At 44.1% G+C, this 23,373-nt stretch overlaps 1 protein-coding gene across 1 annotated transcript; it reads left to right on the forward strand.

Annotated features, from left to right (window-relative positions):
• The first annotated feature begins 1,790 nt into the window (after window positions 1-1,790).
• CREG2 (cellular repressor of E1A stimulated genes 2) lies at window positions 1,791-21,350 on the forward strand. Its single transcript, XM_050915594.1, has 4 exons — window positions 1,791-2,195; window positions 4,368-4,537; window positions 15,929-16,042; window positions 17,856-21,350. Exons 1-4 carry the CDS (start codon window positions 1,791-1,793, stop codon window positions 18,001-18,003), a joined length of 837 nt encoding a protein of 278 aa, XP_050771551.1. The 3' UTR covers window positions 18,004-21,350.
• The last annotated feature ends 2,023 nt before the right edge of the window (window positions 21,351-23,373 follow it).

The following is a 23,373-nucleotide window of genomic DNA, read 5'->3' on the forward strand; positions in this document are numbered from 1 at the left end:
AGCAAAATACAAGCAAAGACTCTTATAAAGGGAAAACCTGGAGTAAATTTGTATGAAATAGTAAATACAGAGTATGAAATTTGTATCTTGCATGCATCAGATTGCAAGAGGAAATTCCTTGAAACACCAGGGAAACTGGGTTTTTAAATATTTTTGAAGAGCGCGTCTGTAGGGAGTTGACTGGGCCTGGTTGTTATTTCAAGAAGGGACAACTGCTTCGTTATTTTAAGAAGGGACACTTTCCAAACTAGAGAAAAGCACTTGTCAGGAGCTTAGCAAGCTTTCACTCATTTTGATTTTGGAAATCTACATTTATTTTCCACTTGCATCTACATTCTTCTGTCTCAGCTCAAGCACTGAAGTGGGAATCAATATTCAAACGGATGGTATTACAGCAGATGTAGACAGGGCCATGTGCTAAAGGAAAAGGTAGTCATGTATTCAATTTTGCTGATAAGATTAAGAATTTGGTGGCAAAATTACATACTCTGGGGAAGTATCTTCACAGTCGGAAAAATTCATTTGGGCCTTAAGGCCCATTATACCTATTTTCACTACCCTTCAGGTTTTTATGGTGAAGATAAAAAACAAAACAGGGGGTCTAGGAAAAAGATACGCTAAAAATATCCAATATTTTCCAGTCCACTTTTATTTATAAAAGCATATATTCTAGATTAGATATGCAGCATATTCTCGTGGAGCAATTAAGCAGAAGTTGTAAGAGCAGACCGACCTTGTAGTCTGTTCTTCACAGCTATGGAAAGGTAAGGTCTATTGGAAGTATCCAAGAACCTTGTGAAAGTCAAAGGCTCCTGTGAGATTCATTCCTCCCTGTCTCCTATTGAACCTGTACTCCTTAAATCATTTGCATGAACGCAACGAAAGTTTACAAGCATATATTTTAAAGAATTATAAGTTTGCATTGCCATACTGAAGGGGTCTACTGCCAAGAACAGAAAAGGAGCGGGATGCAAAAGCGCCTTTACTAAATAGGGCCATTGATATAAACTCAAATACACATTCAAACCTCTGCCTAATTAAAACCTTGCCTGGGAAACATGTAATTTAACAGCAGCTCCACATACTCACGTGTCAAAAGGAATCCCACGAGCACCGCAACTAATGATGCCTGCCTTCCTAGGACTTGGGGTCTTGCTGTTGCTCGACCCCGGTGTCCAAACGAAGCTTTCCCTGCAACCGGAGCGTTCACGTGGGCGCGCTCCCTCGTGGATTCTCTCTTTTCTAATAAATGGAGAGATTGCACTGCCTCTGCCTAGATGGTTTCACGTCCCTGGTTTTGCAGATGAAGTACACATAGAGAATTATTCCATGAAATACCTGCCCGGCTGCACACCTGACCGTGACGGTCCAGCAGCCTCACAAGCCCCCAGCAACTGACCCGCAAACGCAGGGTAAACCCGCAGCGAGCCCCACACCCCGGGCTCTGCCCTGCGCGGCCGGCGAACCGCGAGGGGCCGGGCTGCGCCCCAGCTGCGCCCTCTGCCAGCCCACGCCGCGGGTGGCTGTCCCACGGGTGTCAGCGGCAGGCGTGGGCAGAGCCAGGACTACAGTTACCCTAGCCCCACGGGGCTGGGGAGGGGGCAGGAAACGAACGCGTGACGCCCGGCCGAACGGGGGCTGCTGCAAATATTCGGGACTACCCGGGGGGAGGGAAGATGGGGGGGCGCTGGGGGGGGGGGGGGGGATGGGGGGGGCGTTGCGGGGCGGGCGGCGGCCGCAGGAGGGTGCTGCGGGAGCGGCGCGGCGCGGGGCGGTCGCTGCCGCAGAAGATGTCGGCGGGGCGGCGGCTGCCGGCGTGGTGGTGGCTGCCGGCGCTGCTGTGGGGCGGCGCGGGGGGCTACGTGGTGGTCAGCTCGGTGTCCTGGCCCCTGCCCGAGGGGGGGGCGGCGGCGGACGAGCTGCACAGCTCTTCCACCGAGGAGGCGCTCCCCGCGCTGCTGGAGGAGGCGGGCGGCCTCTGGAAGCAGAGCTACCCGGCCTCGGCTTACCGGGAGGACGCGGCCCTGGGCTCCGGTCCGGCGGCGCGGCGGCCGGGGCAGGGGGCCGTCCCCTCCAGGATGTTCTCCTACCGACGGGAGGGCGGCGGCGGGGCGCCGGGCCGCGCCGGGACCGCCCGCTTCCTCGCCCGCTACAACACCTGGGGCTTCGTGGCTACGCGGGCCGCGCAAGGAAAGGTACGGTGCCCCCCCGGTGCCCACGCCCGCCGGCTGCCGCGGTCACGCGTTACCTGCTGACTAGCGCCAGCCCCCACGCGGCCGGCCGGCGCTGTCGCCGGCAGCGGCGTTTTCGTCTGTTCCGCCGCCGGCAGCAGCGGCGATGTCGGCAGCCACCGAATGCGCGGAGAAAACAGTAAAAACTCTTTTCCTGGGAGAGGAATCACGTTTGGAGTGCTGTAAGGGAGGCACGCTAAAAACCCGCACCGGAGCGGCACGGAAAAAGCAAAATCTTTAAGCCAGAAGCAGAGCTACAACGTTGGGTTTGGGGAGAGGCTTTTTCATTCCTTGCAGCCAGGGATGGGTGTTTGCACCCTCGGGCCCGCTCCTGGCCACGCTGCCTGCCCTTGTCCCCGTGGGGTGACCAGGGCCCGAGCCCCCTCTGCCTCCCCTGGGCTCTGGCTGTCCACCCGGCGAGCAGGAGAGCATCCAATACCACTCAGACAAAAGAAAAAAAAAAAAAGTACAAAAAAAAAAAAAGACAGCTTTAACTTTCTCTTGAAAGTATTCGCAGATTAATTAACTTACAATTTGAAAAATAGACAAAGTTAGAAGCACATTAATCTTCAGAAAGCTTGGCTGAGTTAGTGGCAGTTTATGTTATTGTGAAATACAAAGTAACAGGTTAAAAAAAGATACCGTTAAATAAATAAATACATACACACAAGAGGCCTGTAATTCTACATCAGATTGTTGGAAATCCTATTAAATCATACGATCTTAACTCTTCTGGTTTATGCTCTCGCCAGAAACCATCGGTGGAATTACAGCCATAATATAGTCTGCAGTTAGCTGTCTGTAGTTACAACACAGAAGTAATACAGAAAAATCTGATTCATAGTAAAATTTGGAATTGATGAGGAAGGTGTTGCTGCTCTGAATGCTGAATTATGCTGCCTGTGATCGCAATTCTTTTTGAGAATCCACTGTAACATTAACCATGCATGACAGACTGAGCATTTTAGGCAATGGAAACATGTCCTGCAATATTACTGACAGCTACTATTTTTTTTTCATTGTAACTCTTAACAATATACAAGTATTTTTATTTTCTAAGTTATGTAGCTTCATTAAAGCATTCCTTCTAAGGAATGCTAACAAGGACCATTTATAAGCATTATAAGCATGAAAATTTTAAAGGCATGTAAACATTAAAAAGCAGAAAGCATGCAATCCAGGTAACAACATCATCCAGGGTTTTCTTATTAACTATTCATGCTTAATTTGATTTTGCTGTCAAGGATTTACCGGTTACATTGAATTAATGTATTGACTGATAATTTTACTATTTAACATCTAGTTGACCACGAGGAAAGAAATACCTGAGGACATGAAAAAATAGGAATTCATTAAATATCTGTCATTGCGATTTATAATGGGATGAAAAGCATAGTAGGAGTATAAATCATTATGGAGAATATTAACGTGTGTCACCACTCGGCAAGGACATTTTTGCATACGTTGTATCCACTGTGTGTTTGCAGGTCAGCATATGGGAGAAAACTTTTTGAAAACTTGGCTCCCTGGTGTCCCTCCTCTGACACGGGAGGAAGGTTTGCTCTGTCTGGCTTGGTGGTTGGGACCCTCCCCATAGCTGAGGTTCCTGCCCAGGCAGCTGAGCTGACGTCCAGCTTGACTTTAAACACAACTCTAGCTAAAACGCCTTTCCCTCTCTCTTGGCAAATGGATGCAATCACATTGCAAATCAAGGCTGAAAGGGGAGGCAAAATTAGCGTAAAAAGGGGGCTGAATCAAGGCTAAATGAGGCTCTATATCCTGTTGGGTTTGAGAAAAGGTATCAGCACTGTTTTAGAGTAAACATTTCTTGACGCTGATGGCATTGATTTTAATGTGCTTAAACATTTTTAATTTGGTAGTTCCTTTAAGTTCAGTGGAAGAGAAAATGTCCTCTATAGTGTCATGGACAGGACTGGAAAGAAGAAATAGAGGAGAGATCTGTTTTATAGAAGTGTGATAGATCTAATTTAGAAGAAGGTCTGTCTCACGATGACAACAGAAAGTGGGAGAAATTGGGGGTTGCTGTCCTCTCTGCTAGAGCCCTTGAGGGAATCCCCGACATTGTAAACCGTCCATGTGCAAAGATGTAACCAGTTGCTTATTTGGATTTTGCAGATCCAAGGTATGCCCTATGGGAACTGTTTACTTCTCAGCGACGGTCCCGTCAATAACAGCACTGGAATCCCTTTCTTTTACGTGACGCCGAAGGATAACACTGTGGCAGATCTCCTGAAGAATCCCGTGGCTTCTCTGACCCTGCCAGAGGCAGATGGAAATTTCTGCAGGTAACAGAGTTTTATCTGCCTACTACCACCTTCAGTGAGAACAGAGTCCTCAGAACAAAATGCTGGGTCCCCACCTTCAATGCCCTGCTTTTATTTTTGGCTCTCACCATCAGCTACACGCTCCTCCTTAGGTTTGTTTTGCAGTAAGTTGCCCCAGTACAGCATGGTAAAGAAAAGCAGAAGTGTCACTGAAGTATATTGTAGCATCAACAGCTGGAGTGGCTTTCAGCTCGCACATTAACATACCTAAATTTTAATCTCTTCTTGGAGGTGCCTACATAAAATCTAGGTGTTCAAGATCCTATTATAGGCCATGACGATCTAGTCAATAAAGTCCATAGAGTTTCAAGGGCTATCCAAGTCACGGTAAAGCAGACACCTTTGCTCTGCTGAACAGCTCTGGAGGCCCTGCTGATTGCTTTGACAGGGCTCTAGCCCTCCAGGGTCTATAAGGGGATCTCAGGCTCTCAGTTCACAAATTATGCACTCAGGACCATGCCACTCAGTCTAATTTCCGCCTCTTCAGAGGGTACGATTGAATATGATATCATCGCAAGTTTTTGACACCTTGTATGTCATAAACAGTCGGTAAACGATCTGGGGGATCGTTTATGTGGGGCATAAAGGAAACCGGGTCTGAGATTTACTCATCTACAGCCAGCCCCAGGTTCACCTCTCCAGAAATAGCAGTGAGTTGACTTCTTCCTAATCATACATAAAATGAATAACTCCAGATGACTGATGCTTTATGTGTGTAAAATGTATGTGTGTAAACTCAAAGATGATTCAATTTTCCCCTCTATTCTTGTCTCCTTGAAAAAGACATATCTCTGCCATATGTTTGTTTACAGTCAAACATGTGGCAAACTTGGCTGGGTCAGCCTTGTGTCAAGTGTTATTTCCAAAGGCCTCTTTACATGACGAGGTACATGACACCAAAATTGTGTCAGACAGGACTCCGTTACCCAAGCAGATCTTAGCTGATATTCCAAGGAGAGAGAGAGGAGAACTGGAAATTATAGGCTGCTTCAGAAAGAAACAGCATTGAAAGTTTTCACCTCAACTTAAGGTCCTCTTTGGGGGAGGAGAGGTTTATCTTAAGAACTGGATCCCAGATTTCACCAGCTGGGGATCGCCTTGGGTATCATCCCGCCTCTCAAGCACGCTAGCTGAGAACAACACTGGAAAAAGCAGTGAATGGCAAATATAAAGCACATTATTTATATAGCACACATTACACTTGTCTGTATTTGTCTCCAGAATATACTGTTTTCTTAAGAGTTGTATGTTGGCAAAATGAAATGTTTCTTAGTCCTAAGCAGTACAAGTGATTTCAGGCTGACATCCCATTCCCAAGGAATGGAAATCATGGCTTTCTCTTGCAACGTCAAACACCTAATAGGAACCTTCCATCGCAACATTTGTTAAGGTAATTCAGCTTTGAATGCTTGAGGTCAACAGAGTGGTGAAGTTAACACCGGAATGGTTCTGCTTGTTCCTTAAAATTATTTCATTAAATATTTTGAATTAATCATTTAATAAATAAATGTATCTGTTCTTTCGTAACAGGCTAATGGAGCTTATTCCTGCTTTCTAAGCTTTTTCATTCAATCAAACAGTGAGCTGAATACCTAGACCAACTGCTTAAAAATGTATGTTAAGTCCTATGTCCTAGCACCTACCCAATGCCCTATTTTCAGAGGCTCAAGACTCAGAGCAGCTTCCATTCATGGTAACTGCTGGTGTTGAGCACTTCTGAAAACTACACACCCATTTAGGCACTTAAGTGTGGCCTTTCATCCCTGACTTTAAACAGCCACTCTTGAAAGTCTTTGCCTTTTATGTTTTAGCAACGTCACTGCCTGATTTACCTGTTTGGGAAGTGCCAATTCACCAACAAAAGAGAAAAGCTGCATGATTTATAGAAATACAGAATTCATATACATCACAGCCCTTCGAGAATATTTATTTGCTCTTTCTATTAAGTAACTATTAATTTCCAAACCAAACCACTACTCCTTTGTTCCGTGTGCCAGAATGTGCTGCTGTTTCTCTTGCAGCCAGGGCAACCTGAATTCTGCCACCCGACTCTCTAGTCCCCTCCGCAGCCTGAGACCGCGCTCTCTGGCAAGAAGAGCTCTCTGGGCACCGCCAAGGAGCTAAACCCGGATTTCCAAGACAGCTTAGGCCAAACTAATTACCAGTTGCCACATGCCTACTCTCCCTCCCTACCACCAGCCACGTGGTGTCCCCCCGTCCTTCTCTCTCACATCAGCTCTGGGCTTTGCCTGACCCCGAGTTGAAACATAAATGCAAAGAAAATTAACCCGATGATGAGAATAAGGTTTTCTGCCAGTCCTTCTTTTCTTCCCATGGCCACTGCTGCTCCTGGCCATGCAATCCTACCCCCTCCCTTCAGCTGACCATATGGTGGGTCTATTTTAGCTCAGTAAACCAGCAGAAACCTCTTTCCTTTTTTTTTTTTTTCCTGCTGGATGAGATTCCTACTGGGTTAGTAGCGTGAATCAGCTCCCCAAGAGCCAGAGGAGTGCAAAGGAGAGAGGAAAGGAGAAGGTGGAGGAAAATAGGACATCCTCATTTTAGCATGTAACCGTACTCTAAATATTGAGCTTACTACTGAACTGAGTACACAGATTCAGAGTCTGATCAGTGCTCCTTGCATTATTTATTTTGTTCTTACATTCAGTTTGTTTTTCATTATTTCTGAAGTTCTCATCTGGAACAGATGTTGGCTGGCATTAGTGCAAAGAACAAGCAATACGGAGAATGAAAAGCTGGGACGTTTGTTGAGCTTCAGTTTGTGTTTTTGATGATAGCTAGGAAAATGTCAGCAAGCTTTGGGGCTCTCTCACAGCCAGGAAGCGTGTGGGCACTGGGACTTCAACTTTCTTCTTTCCCTTCGCCCTGTAACCAGGGTCAGAAACGAATTTACATTTTAAATGAGCAACCCGTGAGTGATTTTTACATTTTCAACTAGCAACATCTTTAAACTGCAGCCCTGCACACCATCCTACCGTTACCCTGCAGAAAAGGGCTTCTGCGGGCAGCGCGACAGTGAAGAAAACAACAAGCGTGTCCAGGCGCTGCTGCCAGTGCTTGGGGTGACCTGTCCCCAGCACTGCCCGCAGCACTGGATCCGCCGCTGGGAACGCAGCCAGCTTGCCATCTCTGCCGCGGGCAGGCCAAGCATCCCTTTGGGGTGCGCTCCACCTGCTGAGATAGCCAGGCTGTGCCATGCAAACAGCACATAGCGTCCTTAGTGCAGAGCTTTATGTGGTGGCTCAGGTTTTGTGTAGCAGGTTTCTTCCTCTTCTTTACTCACACTATATGAGAGGCAAGACCTTTTACTCCAAAAGGCCCCAGGTCCTGCTACTATTAAAACGGTATCTGTGAGGTTTTCTTTGCAAAGGAAAGTGTCATTTATAGATGGTTTTAATACCAGAAGTTCTCTTGGTCAAGAGCATCATTAATTGTTTTGGCTTCAAAATAATTATACAAAATAGCTAAATGAATAATGTTCTGCGTGAAAAAGTTCATGTCCTTGTATGCCAGCAATGTATTTGTAGCTTGTTTTCATGTGGAATTTTATTAGAATTTCATTATTAACCTACTCTGAGTTGCAAGAATTAAAATAAATGTGAAAGCTGGTCGATGCCTGTAGTCAATGCTCCTGGGAGCATTTGGCACTCTCCTGAAAAATGCTTCTGACCTATTGCACGCAAAAGAAATCTCTGGCCTTTAGAAAGAAAACATAGCTGACATTTCAATAGTCTTCTGGTATCTAATGAGTATCAAGTGACTTGTGTGCGTGTACATCAGTTTGATATTAAATTTATTTAGTAGCGAATTTCATTTGTTTTGTTTCAGAACAGACTCAAGTTCCAAACCTTGACAATAAATATTTTCACTTTCAGGGATGTGAGGAATAGAGAGTGGCCTTTTTGGTGCTCCAGCCTTAATATTTAATCAGCTGGAGAGAAAATTTGAAAAGCCTAAACTAATAAGAGAAATAACATTTAATAATGAAAGAAAGAGAGCTGCGATGCATCTGAATAGGCACTAATTGCAAAACATTATGATGTTGCAGCTACGGTCTGGATTCCTCATCTCTGACCTAGAGATTGCCATTTCCCGAGGGAGACGGGCTGCACTTCTCTGAGAAGGCTCTCTGATGGCCAGGCTACAGAAAGCGTTCGTTAGTAACTACACTGCATCCTGTCTGAAGGCTGATAAATGGATAATAGAGGCAAGAAAAATTAAATGGTTCAGGGCTATAAATAGACTACGCTAGCATGTCTATGCCACAGACAAGCTGAAAAGATTGAGTCCCATTCTTATAGCTTCCAGAGGGAGCAAGACCGAGCCCGACATTAAAGAATAGAGCAGCTATTGTTCTAAACGCATTTCCCAACACACAGGCTGCTCAGAGGATCTCCCTTTCCAAGTAAGCTCCTGGGCCTGCCTCATTACAGCTGCAGTCTGGAAAACAGGCAATTAATTTTAAACATGTGTCGCCTCCTTGACATCAGGTTCAGCACATTCGTAGGGACCGACTGCAGCTTTCTTAGAGAAGGAGCAGTTGCACAGCTGCCATGAACTGGTTTTCACACAAGGGAAAAAGAACGAAAAGCAACGAGCTTTGGGGTCAGTCCACCATTGGTCTTCCTTTGCTAATAGTTTGGAGGATGGTGTTTCAAATCCACACTGCAGACTGCGAGTGATTTTGAGGGACTCAGATTCCTCTCCTGGTTTATGACCTGCATCAGGGGTGGCTCCATCGGAGCCATTTTACCCACCATGCTCACCTACTGCTTGAGGTAGCAGATTGGCACGACCGGGCAGACGTCTTCAGTGGATATAAGTTGGCTCCGTAGGTTTCCTAAACTCTGCATTGAAAAGGCTGACATGAAGCGCTGAGCATCTCCAGCGCTTCTGGATACCACCAGGCCACGGGAAGAGGAGAGTTTGGTGGGTTAGGGTCCCTGCTGCGTGTTGGATTGGCAGCGTGCATAAACTGCCGACTTCGTTCCTGGGCAATCCTGAGAGACGATAAGCCTGCCATGAGTGGCAGACACCACTTTTGAGATGTCAGTTGGCCATCCAAGATACAGCTGCCTCCGGGTTTGTAGAGTCACTGTCTGTTAACACGAGGATGAATATAACAAAGAAATTTGGCACTGCACCTTCACACAAAGAGAAATGACGCATGCAGAAGACAAAGGCTGAATTCAGACATCCCTCAATTTTTGAGATCCACCTCCTTTTTCTGTTGCACAGACACATTTCTCATTCTGGTATTTATATTGGCTCTTTTTAGTCATATGCAAATAATTATGTCAGTAGCTGTTCCTGAAAAATCTGTATTTAAAAAATCAGGAAGATACCAAATTAGAAAGTCAAATATGAAACCTACTATCATCGTGACCCAAGGCACACAATATAGCTCTAAATTACTATTTTTTTTCCTGTATTCTTAAATAACCAACTTCCCCAAATCCCTGTCTAGTGAACTAGTATGTGTTTCTCTGACTCTGTTTACAGAAATAGTTGATGCTGTGATTCTTTTTTTTTCCCTGTGAATTGTCTATGGTTAAACTATATAAAAGTTTCCTGTCTGAAACACCGAGTTCAGCTAAAGAAATGAGTTGTTATTGTCAATGAAGACAGACAAACAGACTGACTTCACTTCACAAATTCTAATTAAAACATTCTAGGAAGGATCATCTCCTAGGAAGAGTGAAATGATTTAAAACATGAAAACAGGTATACTATGGATACAGGCTCAGTTGGATGCAGAAGAGCCATTGTACCAATACTCTTTAATTCCCAAGTCTGACTTCAGACTCAGAACGGAAGACTGCTTTTCTGAAAGGAAAAGCAAAGATATCTTTTAACTATCTTTGCTGGCTCTCAAACACGGCTGATAAAGAAACTCTTGTCAAAATCAGAGCAGGGCAGGGCAAAACTGCCCAGCCGTATCCAGCTGAAGGCCAGCAACAGCTTTTCAGATTATGAAATTGCTTTCAGCAGAGATTTTGTTTGACGTTCATGCCATGCAGATTAGCAGCACCAATACATTCTTTCTGCTTCAGAGACTCTGGTAGTTAGTGGTGAGCAAATGAAATGTATGAGGAGGATAACTTGCTTTTCAAAATTAATCACATTTATGAATCAAAATTGTAAGCACTTTACAATAATTCTCTGAGGACATAGCATTTCCTCCCCTCCTTTCTGTAGATTTTAGGGGACAAAAAATCCTATGATGTATTGTATATACTAGAAAATAACTCTGAGTCTTCACCTCATGCCCAGTTTGGGGCTAGGCGAAGAAGAGCCCTGCGCAGGGTGACAGGGTGCCTACCTTGCGTCCGTAAGGATGAGCTGTTCCAGCAGCCAGTCCCCACCTCCTAATTGCATGGCTTTGTACAGCTACTGCTGCTGCTATAGGAAGGTTAGGATCTGTGGAGACAGTCATTGCCCCATTGCCCTTATGCCACACACGAGCTGCATGCTCTAAAGTAGAAAAACAATGTAGGAAAACTGTTCTCTGGGGCTTTCTTCTTGGCTCTCTGGCTCTCCTTTTCTGCAATAGGAGAAAGCTTTCCCAACTTCTTTTCCATTCTGCTCAAGAAGTAGAGGGGTAAAAGCAGTGCTTTCTCCCAGGGCAGGGAGAACTGCGTTCAGGGGAGATGGGGAGGATTTATGGATCCTGACAGGGGGGATGGAAGGCCCTGTCTCCTCAGGGGGGTGGAGGAGAAGGATGGCAGCTCCATTGTGGGAAAAGGAGGTTGGGGAAGAAGAAAAAGAGATTCCCCTCCATGGACTCCTGCTTCTTCCACCAGTCTCTGGAGCATTACTGAACCCTCCTGCCTTCCTCCAACCAATTCCTTCTCGGGGACACCTTGCTTTCCTTCCCAAGTGCCTCCCAAACTCCTATTTTGCCTTTACTGCTGATCTGTGCCAGATCTGTTTCACCTCACTAACGGACTGTGGAGGCTGAGAATGAAGATATACTCAGGGATACTTTTGGTCGGAAACCAGGAGACAGAGCATCGTCAGTCAAAGCAGAGATCTCAACTGTGAAAGGGAATCCTAACAAAGTCCCAACATCATCACCTCATGTGCCAATATAACCGCATCAGCCTGAACTATGGGTTCATCAGATCTGGACTTGGCTAGTTGTTGTCTAGGAACCTTCTAATTAAAATCCAGGAGATGGCTAGTGTAGTAAACAATTTAATGAGTAGGTGGCACCCTTTCCTCTGAACCACTCTTGAACCATGACCCAGAAAGTGCAGAAGTGGTACGCAGTAAAATAAGCGGGACGTGTTCATCAGCAGAACGCTTCGCGGCATTGCATCTCTGTTGGGAAACGTATTTCACTTGGACACAGACTTCTCCTTAAGCTCAGTAAAGCTGGCACCTTTGTAAGTGAATGTAGCTCACGCTCTCATCTCACATGCTTGGAAGAGACAACTGCCTGGACTGGGTCAAACTTGTTCACCATAAGCAGAGGAACGGAGACAACCAATTCTTCTTTTCACAAATCAGATGAATAATTAAGATGATCTCTCTTAATGCACTGTGTTCTTATAAAATGCATAAACTGAATCTTCATCCATTTTAATCTGGCTTCCCTCAATTTCTGCAGCAAGGTGTATGTATTTTAAATAAGCATAAAAAAATGTGTTCCCTATTGCTTCGTCTCCTCCCACAGTTCCCTGCTCTCTCTTCCCCTCAGTTCATATTTTATCATAGCCTTCATGAAATCCTCTCCAGGGAGACAGAGAATGTGATTCTGGTAAAGAAGGGGCCTGAGAAGCTACCTTGGGTTTCCTCGACAGAGAGACAGTGTCACTGGCATGCCGTCTCTCCCCCTGGCTCTGCCTCCCCCTCGAACCCAGTCAGCAGTGCACAAATGTTATATAAAGCCGCTCCTCCGCACCTACTTGTTCTTGTGCCAACAAAGATAAAAAGAACCCAAGGAGTGAGAGCTGAGTATGTGTTTGTCTATACAAAAGGCAAGAAGTGACTAGTGAATGCATGAATAGACCTCTACAGATGTGAGGGAGGAATATTTTAGTAAATATACCTATTTATCCCTGGTATCCCTTTATTATCTTCAGTAAAAATATGAGATATATCCCTGGCTATATCCCTTTACTCCTAGGAAGCAAAGCCTGCATTTACATTAGTTGCACTGGTAACACCACTGAAAATTCAAGACCTGTTCACAATGGAGTTAGAAGTGGTAGCTGTAAGTTAGTGATTTTTGATGGTTTAAATAGTATAAAAGTAATCACACTTTATTAGGGAAATACTATGCCAAAAATGATGCAGAAACAGATTTACTTCAGAATATGAAGGGCTCCTTTGATAAAGAAAATACTAATGCTTATGTAAGGTTAGAATACAAGGTTCCTATTCTGAAACAGAAAACCTATGATAAGAGGCAGCACTAAAAGCAAAGCCAACAAAGTAATAACACAGCGTACTGAACTCAAATGTATCATTGTCCTGTTCAGCTCTTCCAAAACTTCATCTAACATAATCTCAACAAATAATTTCTTTGCCTCGTTTCCCAGAAAAACCAACTGACCCTCCAGAATATTATTCCAATGGGCAAAATTCAGTTTGAATAACTTTTACTGGGAAGATAGTACTCTGTGTGTTGATCAGTGTAACACCCTGACTCATGAGAACATACAGAAAACTGCAAACAGAAGAAGGAGCCAGGGGAAAAAACAGAAATAAAAGCATTCCAGATATGGATGTACAGTGTGTGGGGTTTGTGGTCAGCCAAATATGTGGAGAGCAGTTTTTCCTGTAAATCGGGGAAGAGTCACATCTGACACTAGTCCTATCAGGCAAAACCATCTCGGCAAAGGCAGGCAGGATTCACTGCTTAACCACAGCAACGTCAGGTCTATTGCCTACTCAAAATCAATGAGTACACTTTTAGAATAAACATGTACTTGCACAAAAAGATCAAATAATTGTAATCTGAGAAGGTGGCAGACCAAAACCTCTCACTGCTCCTGATCATGCCCAAATCTATCACCTTGATCCACTCTGTGCAATGCAGACATCCTTTAATAACAATCCCTTTCTAATTCCTCTCTGAAAGTAATTAACGATGTCTTACCTAGGAGCTATATCCAAGAAAGGCACTTGCAAATACTCCTGCTTTTCCCAGCTCTTAATTTGTTTCACGCTACTGTTAGGCTGTGGAGGAAATGGTTTCGTACACACAGATACATGGTTATTAGTTTAAAGCAATCTTCTGAACTGAAATTTTGCTAGTGAGAAGTCCCTTCCCTTCTGCGTTTTTAAGAATCATCAAGTTAAATATATAAACATATGTAGAGGGTGTTGATACAGTATTAAGATTAAACACAAAAAGATAACAGTAGATCAGGAGATCACTTCAAATGGACTTTAGGACTCTGCTATCCAGGGCCAAGAGTTGAAAGAGTGTGAATCTGCACTGCCCTGGCTGCTGGACATGCAGGCCCTCGGCTGACACCCTTTGTCTGTAGGATTCAGCTCCTCTCTCTACAGCTATATTATACACTGTAGTCGCCGATATTTATTCGTGTTTTGGTGGGTGAGCGGCTCGTTGGACCATGGACGCTGAACGGCCACACAACACCCAAAGCCTACGCAAAAGAAATGCCAGGAACTACGGGTGTCTGCGGGGCATGGAGCTGCGCTGCTTAGGGATGGGATGCTCTCTGCAAGCCAGCTGGGAAACTGCATCTTCAGCATGCAGTAGGAGTTAGTGTTGAGGATCTACAGTGTGCCAAGGTGACCAGGTAGACAAGTTTGTACTCTGAATATACACTGATAGAAATAAACCCAGTGCCAGGGCAGGGAATGCAGATTTTCAGGTACTCAGAACACCATTCATTTATTACTTCATAATAAAAAAAAATGTAGTAGAGAAAATTAGACCATTATTTATTGATGTGAACAGAAAGTCTGAGCTTGATCTTTGGCAGCTGCCCTTCCTCCCATGCAGAAAGCGTGGTGGAGGAAAAAGAGTATGAGTGGAGTTTGTCCAGAAGTCGTTAAGCTGAACACCCCCTTCAGACAACTGCTGCTCCAGACCGAACAGGATGCTGAAAAAACATCCCAGAGATGATGTGACTGCAAATGGCTCTTTGGAGCTCAGGCTACAGACGGTGCCAAGTGCTTACTGGGCATAGCTGAGTATCAATCAGCCTGCTATACTTCCTTGCGTATCTCTGTTCATGGCCCTATCTATAAAAGCAGATACTTTATCCAGTGAGCTACACAATCTTTCATAACCATCTGTGGGGAATCTGCAGGTGTTAAATTAGCTGCAGGAGGATGCCCATATGTTTCCTGCATGCAATAGACACATATTGAGAATTATAACAAAAAAAAAAGAAGAAAAGCCATTGCAGATTGCATGCAGTTAAGGCTAAAGGGCTCAAGCTAAGATCTTTAAGTAAAATCGCACACAGATGAGATGTAATTTACTGTGATTTGCTGCTTCCGATTAAAACACAGAGAAGAAGAAATGCAGTCTATGTTTCCTAATGTAGCTTTTTGGGCTTATGTTCTTATGTGGGGAGACAGTCCCGTGAGATGATGAGGAGTCTCAAACTGCTGGCAATGGGACTTGGCGCTGCTCAGCACTTGCCAGGAACAGGCCTTTGCAGTCATTTCATACAACTTTTTTTGCGACTGGTCAATTTACTTATGATTTATATCCTTGTATTTTATATGTCAGAGTCAGCAATTGCTCCGCAGCTACTAATGGGAGTTATTTATTATTACTGTATAGAAAAAGCCCCAAAGCAACAAGTACCTTCCCTGTCTCGATCTGAAGGATGAAGGCAGTTGGAGAATTTTTTAATAGATCTTACTTGTCTCTTTGGTGTGAAGCAGTTGAAAAATGGATAAAAGTGAACAAGGATTGAGTTTCTAGGATAGACACAAGGAAAAGACCTTATGTTTTATGCACAAATACACGTGTGCACACTTACTTTGTAGGCATAGGCACAGACTAACCATCTCACTAGTTCTCTTCAGAATCTTGAATTCAGGTCTGCACATATGTCTGGGAAAACTGCCATTTTCACATTTTTTACAATCTAACATATATTAATCCAGTTTTTAAGAGCATAAATTAAGATTAAGCAAATATCTACAGCAGAGATCTGTTTCAGGTGAGTGTTCATTCAAGAGCCCCCGCCAAATGTTATAGCTGGGTGTAGAAAAGACCTGCAAGGCTTGACAAAATATTGCAGCTTTTTATATGTGAGCAGGAATTCATATTTCTCCAAAACCCTTGACAAAGAAACCAAGCTATTACACATGAGCTTTTTTCTCTGTGCACAGAAAAAATGTAATCGATCCAGAGGATCCAAGGTGCGCCAGGCTGACTCTCATGGGACAGATGGTCACGGTGCCTCCGGAGGAAGTGGAATTTGCCAAGCAAGCAATGTTTTCCAGGTCTGTATGTAACAGGCACGTAGTAGAGTGCAACCCACAGGTTTGAGGCAAGTATACGGATGTGGCCATTTGGTACGGAAAATCTGAGAAGTAACAAGCCTGATCTTTATTTTGGGGCTGGCCACGAAGCATGTTGGCTCCTGTGTGGCTTGGAACGACAGGCAGAGCTGTGCGACCTCCTTTTAACTCTTGAGGTAACGAAATATGGAAATGCAATTAGTCAGTATTGGACTCCTGTGAAGCACATGGTTTATAATCAGGGGATTATGAAAATATTTCACCTGGCTCCGAGAAGAGATTCCATAAATCCAAGGTGTATTTGTTACCTTTAATGATTCTTCCCCACTTAGGACAGCTAACGTTCTTCAGCCACAGCCCCCTACTCAGAGACAGAGCAGAGCTCTGCTGCCTTTGGGCTTACACCTATTTGCAGGGTGGAGCTTACAGGTTTTATTACCTCTCCTGAGGTACCACAACAACTGCTACCAAAGCCATAATACTTACCAAACAGTCTCCTTTGAACAGATGCAAGCACAACCCAGACACATACACACACACTCAGGGTGTGCCCCCATGCCCTCCAGTGGGTCTTCAGAATAACAGGCATGAAAAGCCCGAACCTTAGCTGGGGCACGCTCCTCCCACACACACTGCCAGGGATGGTCCTCCAGGCATACCCTGCCCAGTCAATCAAATACTGCTGGGAAACTGGGATGAGCTGGGATCCAAAACAGCCCAGAGGCGATATTCTCTCTAGCCTGCTGGAAGGGGTTAGGGTGGGACCCTGTCAGTGGGTGTCCCATCAACAGCAAAAATGGGACCAGGGATAGACAGGGGCTATACTGGCACACAAGCCTTTTTTACAAACTTTGCAGAAATCAGATTCCTACGCCAGCCAGAGTCCACCAGCACCTCGGCAGCGGCTGCTCTGCTGTCAGGGAGCAAAAGCCAGACCGACATGGTGAGGGCTGCCGGGGCTCACCCCATCCACTGCCGGCAGCAGCTGGAGCCAGTTCCCAATGCCACAGTCATGGGTGCTCAAAGGGACAACTCAGAAAATGGTGGCAAACCCCAGCTCAACCCAGAGGTTGCCAAACCAACCATCTCCTCTGCAGGGGCAGAGGGGCACTGGGCCAACCCTGCCCCCACTTGCACCGCTTCCCCCCGTGCTCCCGTGAACACTGCGGCTCGGGCTGTTGTACCCGCTCCGTGCACCGCTGCCGAGCATCCCACAGCATCCTCTGCAGCAGCACCCGCAGGGGCTTGGGGACCAGACGGCTCTACCCAGTATTGCTGGCGGGGAGGGTCTCTTTGAGCTAGCTGTAAAGGCAGGCCCAAGAAATGAGACAGAAATACAGGACGAGAAGGCTCTAGCAGGCAACAGCTCAAAGAGGCTGTGCTCTGCCTGCTAGCCAGTTTTGTTAGCTCTCCTGCTGAACCACAACAACTGCTACCAAAGATGTAATATTTTCATAACACCGTTTCCTTTGAACAGATACAAGCACAACCCTGACACACCTTCAGAGAATCTCCTCTAGCTGTTTTTCACTTACTTACAGACCAAACAACATCTGCCTTTAGACATGGGGTTCTGCAACGGGGGAAGGTGGTGTTTGCTGGCTGCCTTCATTGCCTGGGGGTGTGGAAGATCATAAACCTTACTGCAAGGGAGGGCAAAAAAGATGAATGGTGGTGGTTCTCAGATCTCAGGTTTCACTCTGGCTGAGCACACTAGGCTGAAGAAAAAAGCAGACTATGCATATGCTTTGGCACAACTTTTAAATTTTTTCTTTTCTTTTCTTTGTCCTTCCAGGCACCCAGTGGTAAGAAAGTGGCCTCGTAGCTATGAGTGGTTCTTCATGAAAATGAACATTGAGCACATCTGGCTTCAAAGCTGGTATGGAGAAGTTTCTGCCATTGCAGTAGAAGAGTATTTAAAAGCAGTTCCAAGTAAAGGATGATTGAACGGGCTTCAAGATAGAGATCTTCTGAGTTTCCTTTCCAAACACTTTTAAAATTTCATGCTGGATGGTTACTTTACAGTGAATTTTTTTTTTCCCCAAAGGCTTCAAAATAGCCCTGTCTCACATGGAGCAGAGTGAAAATAAATCAACATAGACTTTCAAATTATAAAGGAGAGGTGGATACTAGCCCTACCCTGCAATGTACAAACTTGTCATCTCAAACAGGCAATGCATCATCTTAAATGCTGCTTAAAAATGCTTTGTATCTGTTTGTTTTGACTTCTATTGCTGTGCACCCACAGGGAAACTACCGTATGTGCTAAATATAATGTTGTGATTTACAGAAAAAGCAAATTGCCTACTCAGAACCCTCTATGCACTGTGGAGGTATTAATGCTGCTTGGTCTCCCTTGATTTGTAAGTACTCTAAGAGAAACTTAATAGCTGCAAATTTAGATATTCAAGTTTTAAAAAAATATTTTGCTAAAGCTGTCCTCATTTGCTGACTTATATTTTCTACATGTGCTTTTCCCTAATTAGATAATTCGATATTTCACTTGGAAATTGAGTAGAAATTCTCTCTTTTAGTAGAAAAAAATGCAAGCAGCTCAAACAACACGGCTCCAATATAACTTGTCTCTCACTGACACAAAGCTCGTTAAACACGTTAAGGGCCAAAACCAAATAAGCCCCCCACAAGGATTATCCTAATACAAGTATAAACATTCTCATAAGAAGTATTTAAGTAAATGTTCTCAGCTAGCCTGTTCCTGATATGAGACAGGAAAAGTATTTTTAATAGCCTGTAGTCCTGATTTTTTTGCATCCCTTTTCCAGCCACCGCTTTATTTTTAACTCATTTGTGCAACTGATTTTTGTAAACCGTCACTAACTCATCTAGGGGTGGACCCAGTCCCTTAACTCTGTTTCCTCACCAAGTTTTAAAGGGCTTGTTCATGCATTTATTTTTTAAAGAAGCCTAAAGATAGGTAGATATTTCAGGCCATGGAAAACTCATTTTCCTAGTGTGGAAAGTGTAAAATTTGTTGCAAACACATTATGAACAGGCATCTCGTGATAATACCAAAAGAGTTCGAAGGTATTTTATTCACCTTCAGCTCTTTCTCTAGATGTTCTGGTAAACTTACTCTGCAGTTCCTAAGGGTATCACGGTAAGAAAGGTCCCATGGCTAACCAGCCAAGTCATTACACAGTTTGCAAATTATACGGCTGTTCTCCCTGTTACATTAAGAAAGAGATACACTGAGATGGGGTTTCTGTGCCTGTGGGGAAGGTCTTCCAGCATCCCTGGGAGGGCACCCGAGCTCTGGACACCAGCCCGCGCCACGGCCGGGCTGAGGAGGAGCCTGGGTCCCTGGGTGAGTGACCTGAGCTTGTACAGGTTAATCCCCGTGCAGAGCTCAGAGGCAGCTGCGTGAGCTATGACCAGCTGGAAGCCAATTAAGTGTAGCTGACCTTATTTTGGTTCGGGCATGGAGACAGGCAGTCATTCCCGGAGCGGAGCTGGGCACCATGCCGATTTAACTACCAGGGGCTACTTAGCCCTTGGGCGAGTTCAAGGCTCCAGGCATCACCACCATTCCTGATATTCTGTAAGAATCGAAGACAAATGCGGGGGAGAAACTTTTAGACACTCACTAAGCATTTTTTTTCTTGTCTCATTGCCAGAGACTCTGTTAGCAGTGCAGATTTTTTGCAGAGGTAATTACGCAAAAGGAGGAAGCGTCCTGCTTGAATCTATTTCCTTTTTTTTCCCTTGGCAGATGAGCAGCATTTTCCCATTTGAGTTTGCCCCCAAATCTTGCCCTGTGTAGTACTGAAGCAAAACGGCCCATCCTGTACAGATTTATAGAATACCATCAAGTGAAATCTTCCTCGATTCATACCATTTTGCCATGGAGAACTTTGTCCACTATGGATTTGATACTTTGCCCATTAGCATTAATGGGACTTATAAAACTGAGTTCAACAGGCAGAGTACTAGACCCTGTAAGGGAATCTCCACAGGTCTAACATTTCTGTGCAACTTTAATTACATATTTCATTATCCCAGTTCACTACTATTCCCAGAGAAACCTGAACTGCCTATTCTCTCCCCCGCCCCTAAACACACACTAGACAGCCTGGTAACAGCGACATGGTCCTATGTCCTATCCGTTACCTTATTAACACTCTTGCCTTAAAGCAGTAAGGGATTGTATCAACAATGTTCAGCAGAGCTTTTTAACTGTTTAAGAAGTTAGTGTGCACTAAGAAAGGTTTTGAATTTACAATACCCTACTTGCTATGGGCTGTCTCCCTGCACACCTAGATTAATTGGAGTAGCTTCTGTATTGTAAATTGACACATTCATCAAGAAGCTTTTCTATATGGACCTGCCATGAGGCTCTTGACAGAACCTCAAAACATGAAACAGCGATGGCATGTAAAGTGACAAAAGGGGCTTCATGAAGAAATGCCATCTTAAATCACCTGTTCTCATTTCATGCTTCCTTCTCCCAAGGAACAGCTGCCATAAAAGTCCTTGAAAGTCTGTAGAAATTAATCAAAAATACGACTTGCAGGTTTTGAATGGAATTTTCTGGAGCAAAAAAAGGGGAGGAGATAGTAGTTTGCTTGATTGGGCTTTACATTATTAATTACATACTACTTCTGATTTTTCTTTAAACTGACAAATGTCTCAAGTGATATTGTTCATCACATGGCAAGTGATGTTTGTTAAAGCTTTTAACCCAAAGAGTGTTATTGAGATATCATAACAAAACCATAGTTCCTTGAGACTATAAAGGGCCTGATCTTGCTTCAGTTCAAGTCAATAGCAAAAATCCTATTTGTTGTGCTTTAATTATTAAATCAAATAAACATTTTTATAAAAGGTCGTGGTAAGCACTTAGGAATTTATTAAGCATTTCCACTAGCTGATGTGTAATTTATTTCCATGTGTTCTGTATTTATTTCTGTAGCTTCCCCAAAAAAGCTTGTTGTGCAACGTGTATTATTTAAAACTTTAACTGTGGTTTTGCAATATTTAAGAGATGCATTTAGTCATGTCTGTATACTTGCTGAAAAAAGGAAGACAAAGTTCTAAACTTGGGTTCTCACTTTTTGCTAATTTGTGCAAATGTAATGCATGTACAGGATTTAAGCACAGCTAGTTTGAACTGCTGTTCTTATTTAACCAAAGAATGCTCTGTTTCTGATGAAATTTTCATCATGTCGGTGGATGAAATGCAACCTGTCTCGTTTCTGGATGTGTATTGCAATTTGCAATGTATTTTGATTTCTAAAGATACTGAGTGTTGTTAACAAAATGCCTATCGAGAAGAAATGCAAATAAAACACATTTCAAAGTGGAAACTGCAGTTAGAATATTCTTGAGTCTGCAGTACAGCATTAGCCAGAGTAACTGACCTTTTGCTGACAGCCTTTATAATTTCTATCTGATCTGAACATCTCCTTTTTTTTTTTTCAGTTTTCCTGAACCAAGCTAATTTCTCTCAAAATATTTCTGGGAATTGAGACTAAGATCTGCCTTCGTACAGCCTCGCTTTTCTCTGGGGAGAAAAGTCTAGCCAAGCACCTTCTCTCTTTCTTTCGTCTTCTCATTACTGTCAGCTTTGCTTTCACCGTGGCAGCTAAATGTCACTCTTAACAACGTTTGCTGTTCTTTTCTGCACGTGCGGACTGAGCACTCACCTCTCAAGTGTGCATTAATGGTGTTTTGGAAGTTTCCTCAGGGCTATTTCTTCCCTTGCTAGCCTTGCTCTTACAAGTTCTTGTTACAGCTTGTTCTGCACTGTCCACTTTCCTCTGGCACGTTTTCTTAAGCCAAGGCTGACAATTTCCCTTTTGATCTTGCTTTCCCGCACCACCTTCTTTCAACAAAGTTCAAGCTCTCCCACTAAAATTCCCACTTCATATCTGATAAAGGTTATAAGAAAGAGCCTGTGTTTCCGATTTACACCTTACTGTCTTTGTCTTGCCACTGGTTGGAGTGCATTCACTGTGAGGACCATAACAACACTTTCCTAACCTGTACAAATCAGTCAGCATCAGTTTCCTACTTCCAGTGACTCCATATTCTTAAAAGAGCATTTCCTGCAGCTGTTCTTTTCCTTTGTACTGACTCTTCGCTTTTATCCCGTTTCCGAAGCGATGCCTATTCTGATGACCCTAAGTGTCTTTCACTTTTTTACCAAAAAGTTCTCATTTGAGCAACATTTTTGGACTCACTAAAGTACTGTCACTTTATCTGCTTTTTGCCAAGCACTGAATTCATGCTCCTTCTGAATTGTCTGTCACTTGCCGTCCTTCAACACAGCTCACCCTTTACCTGGCTCTACTCTGCCACCACCTCCACGCGCCCTCTCCCTTCTAAGATTCTCCTGCTCCTCTGTTGCCTTATCCTCTTTTTCCTAATTTCTTCTTCATTAACTCTAGTTTTTCGGTGTTCTTCCCTCAACTACCAGTTCCTTCTCCACAGCCCCTTCCTCATTACTTTGTCTACTCAGTCTTGGCCGTCTTCTTGATTTTGCTACTTTAATCTTGTTCTCACAATGCTCAGTGCCTTTGGAGGGAGTCCTAACACTGCCAAGTATTTTGGGAGAATGCTAAAGAGTTAGTTACTTTAAAGAATACTTTGGGTTTGAAGATATTTATTCATTTATTTATTGAAACACCGACTCTGGAACAGAAATGGGAACATATTGGCCTTGCTGCCGACAGAGTAAGGCAGTTCACCGAGCTCATGGCTTTTGTCTGATGACACCTTCTGCACAAACTATTCCAGGCTCTTCTAGACCCTGTCTGCATCAGCAGCCACAACATATAATCATGATTAGGAAGGACATTACCTAAGATTGACAACGTTGTTTTAGGTAACAATGTATGATCACACAACTGTTGACTTCTGAAGGAAAAACGGGTGTATGAGACTATCCAGAAAAGACTGGTAGCTGGTGAAAACAAGCGATCCATTTCAGAAGCTGGAAAAAGATGTCTCGTATGAAAAAATACATTACTTTGTTTATTTAAGAAGAGGTATGTATCAAGTATTTCTATTTAGTGGAAAACGAATCCATAAAATGATGTTTATTCAGTACCTTCATCTCTTATTTCAATACATTTTTCTCCAGCTTTTTTCCATGGTACTGACTCTCTTACCATTTTTCATCCTTCTGACGTGAGCTCCCCTCAGTACAACAGCACAGGCGCCTTTTGTGTCGGAACTTGAGTGGCTTTGTTCCCTTTCCCCCGCGCTGCCGTGCACCACACTTCTGCTGCCCGGCTTCTGACCACCCCGTCTCGCCGCCCGCCCCTGCTTCCAGCACTCCAGCCTCCTTCCAC

This window comes from Gymnogyps californianus, chromosome 1 (genome assembly GCF_018139145.2).
Source record: "Gymnogyps californianus isolate 813 chromosome 1, ASM1813914v2, whole genome shotgun sequence".
NCBI lineage: Eukaryota > Metazoa > Chordata > Aves > Accipitriformes > Cathartidae > Gymnogyps > Gymnogyps californianus.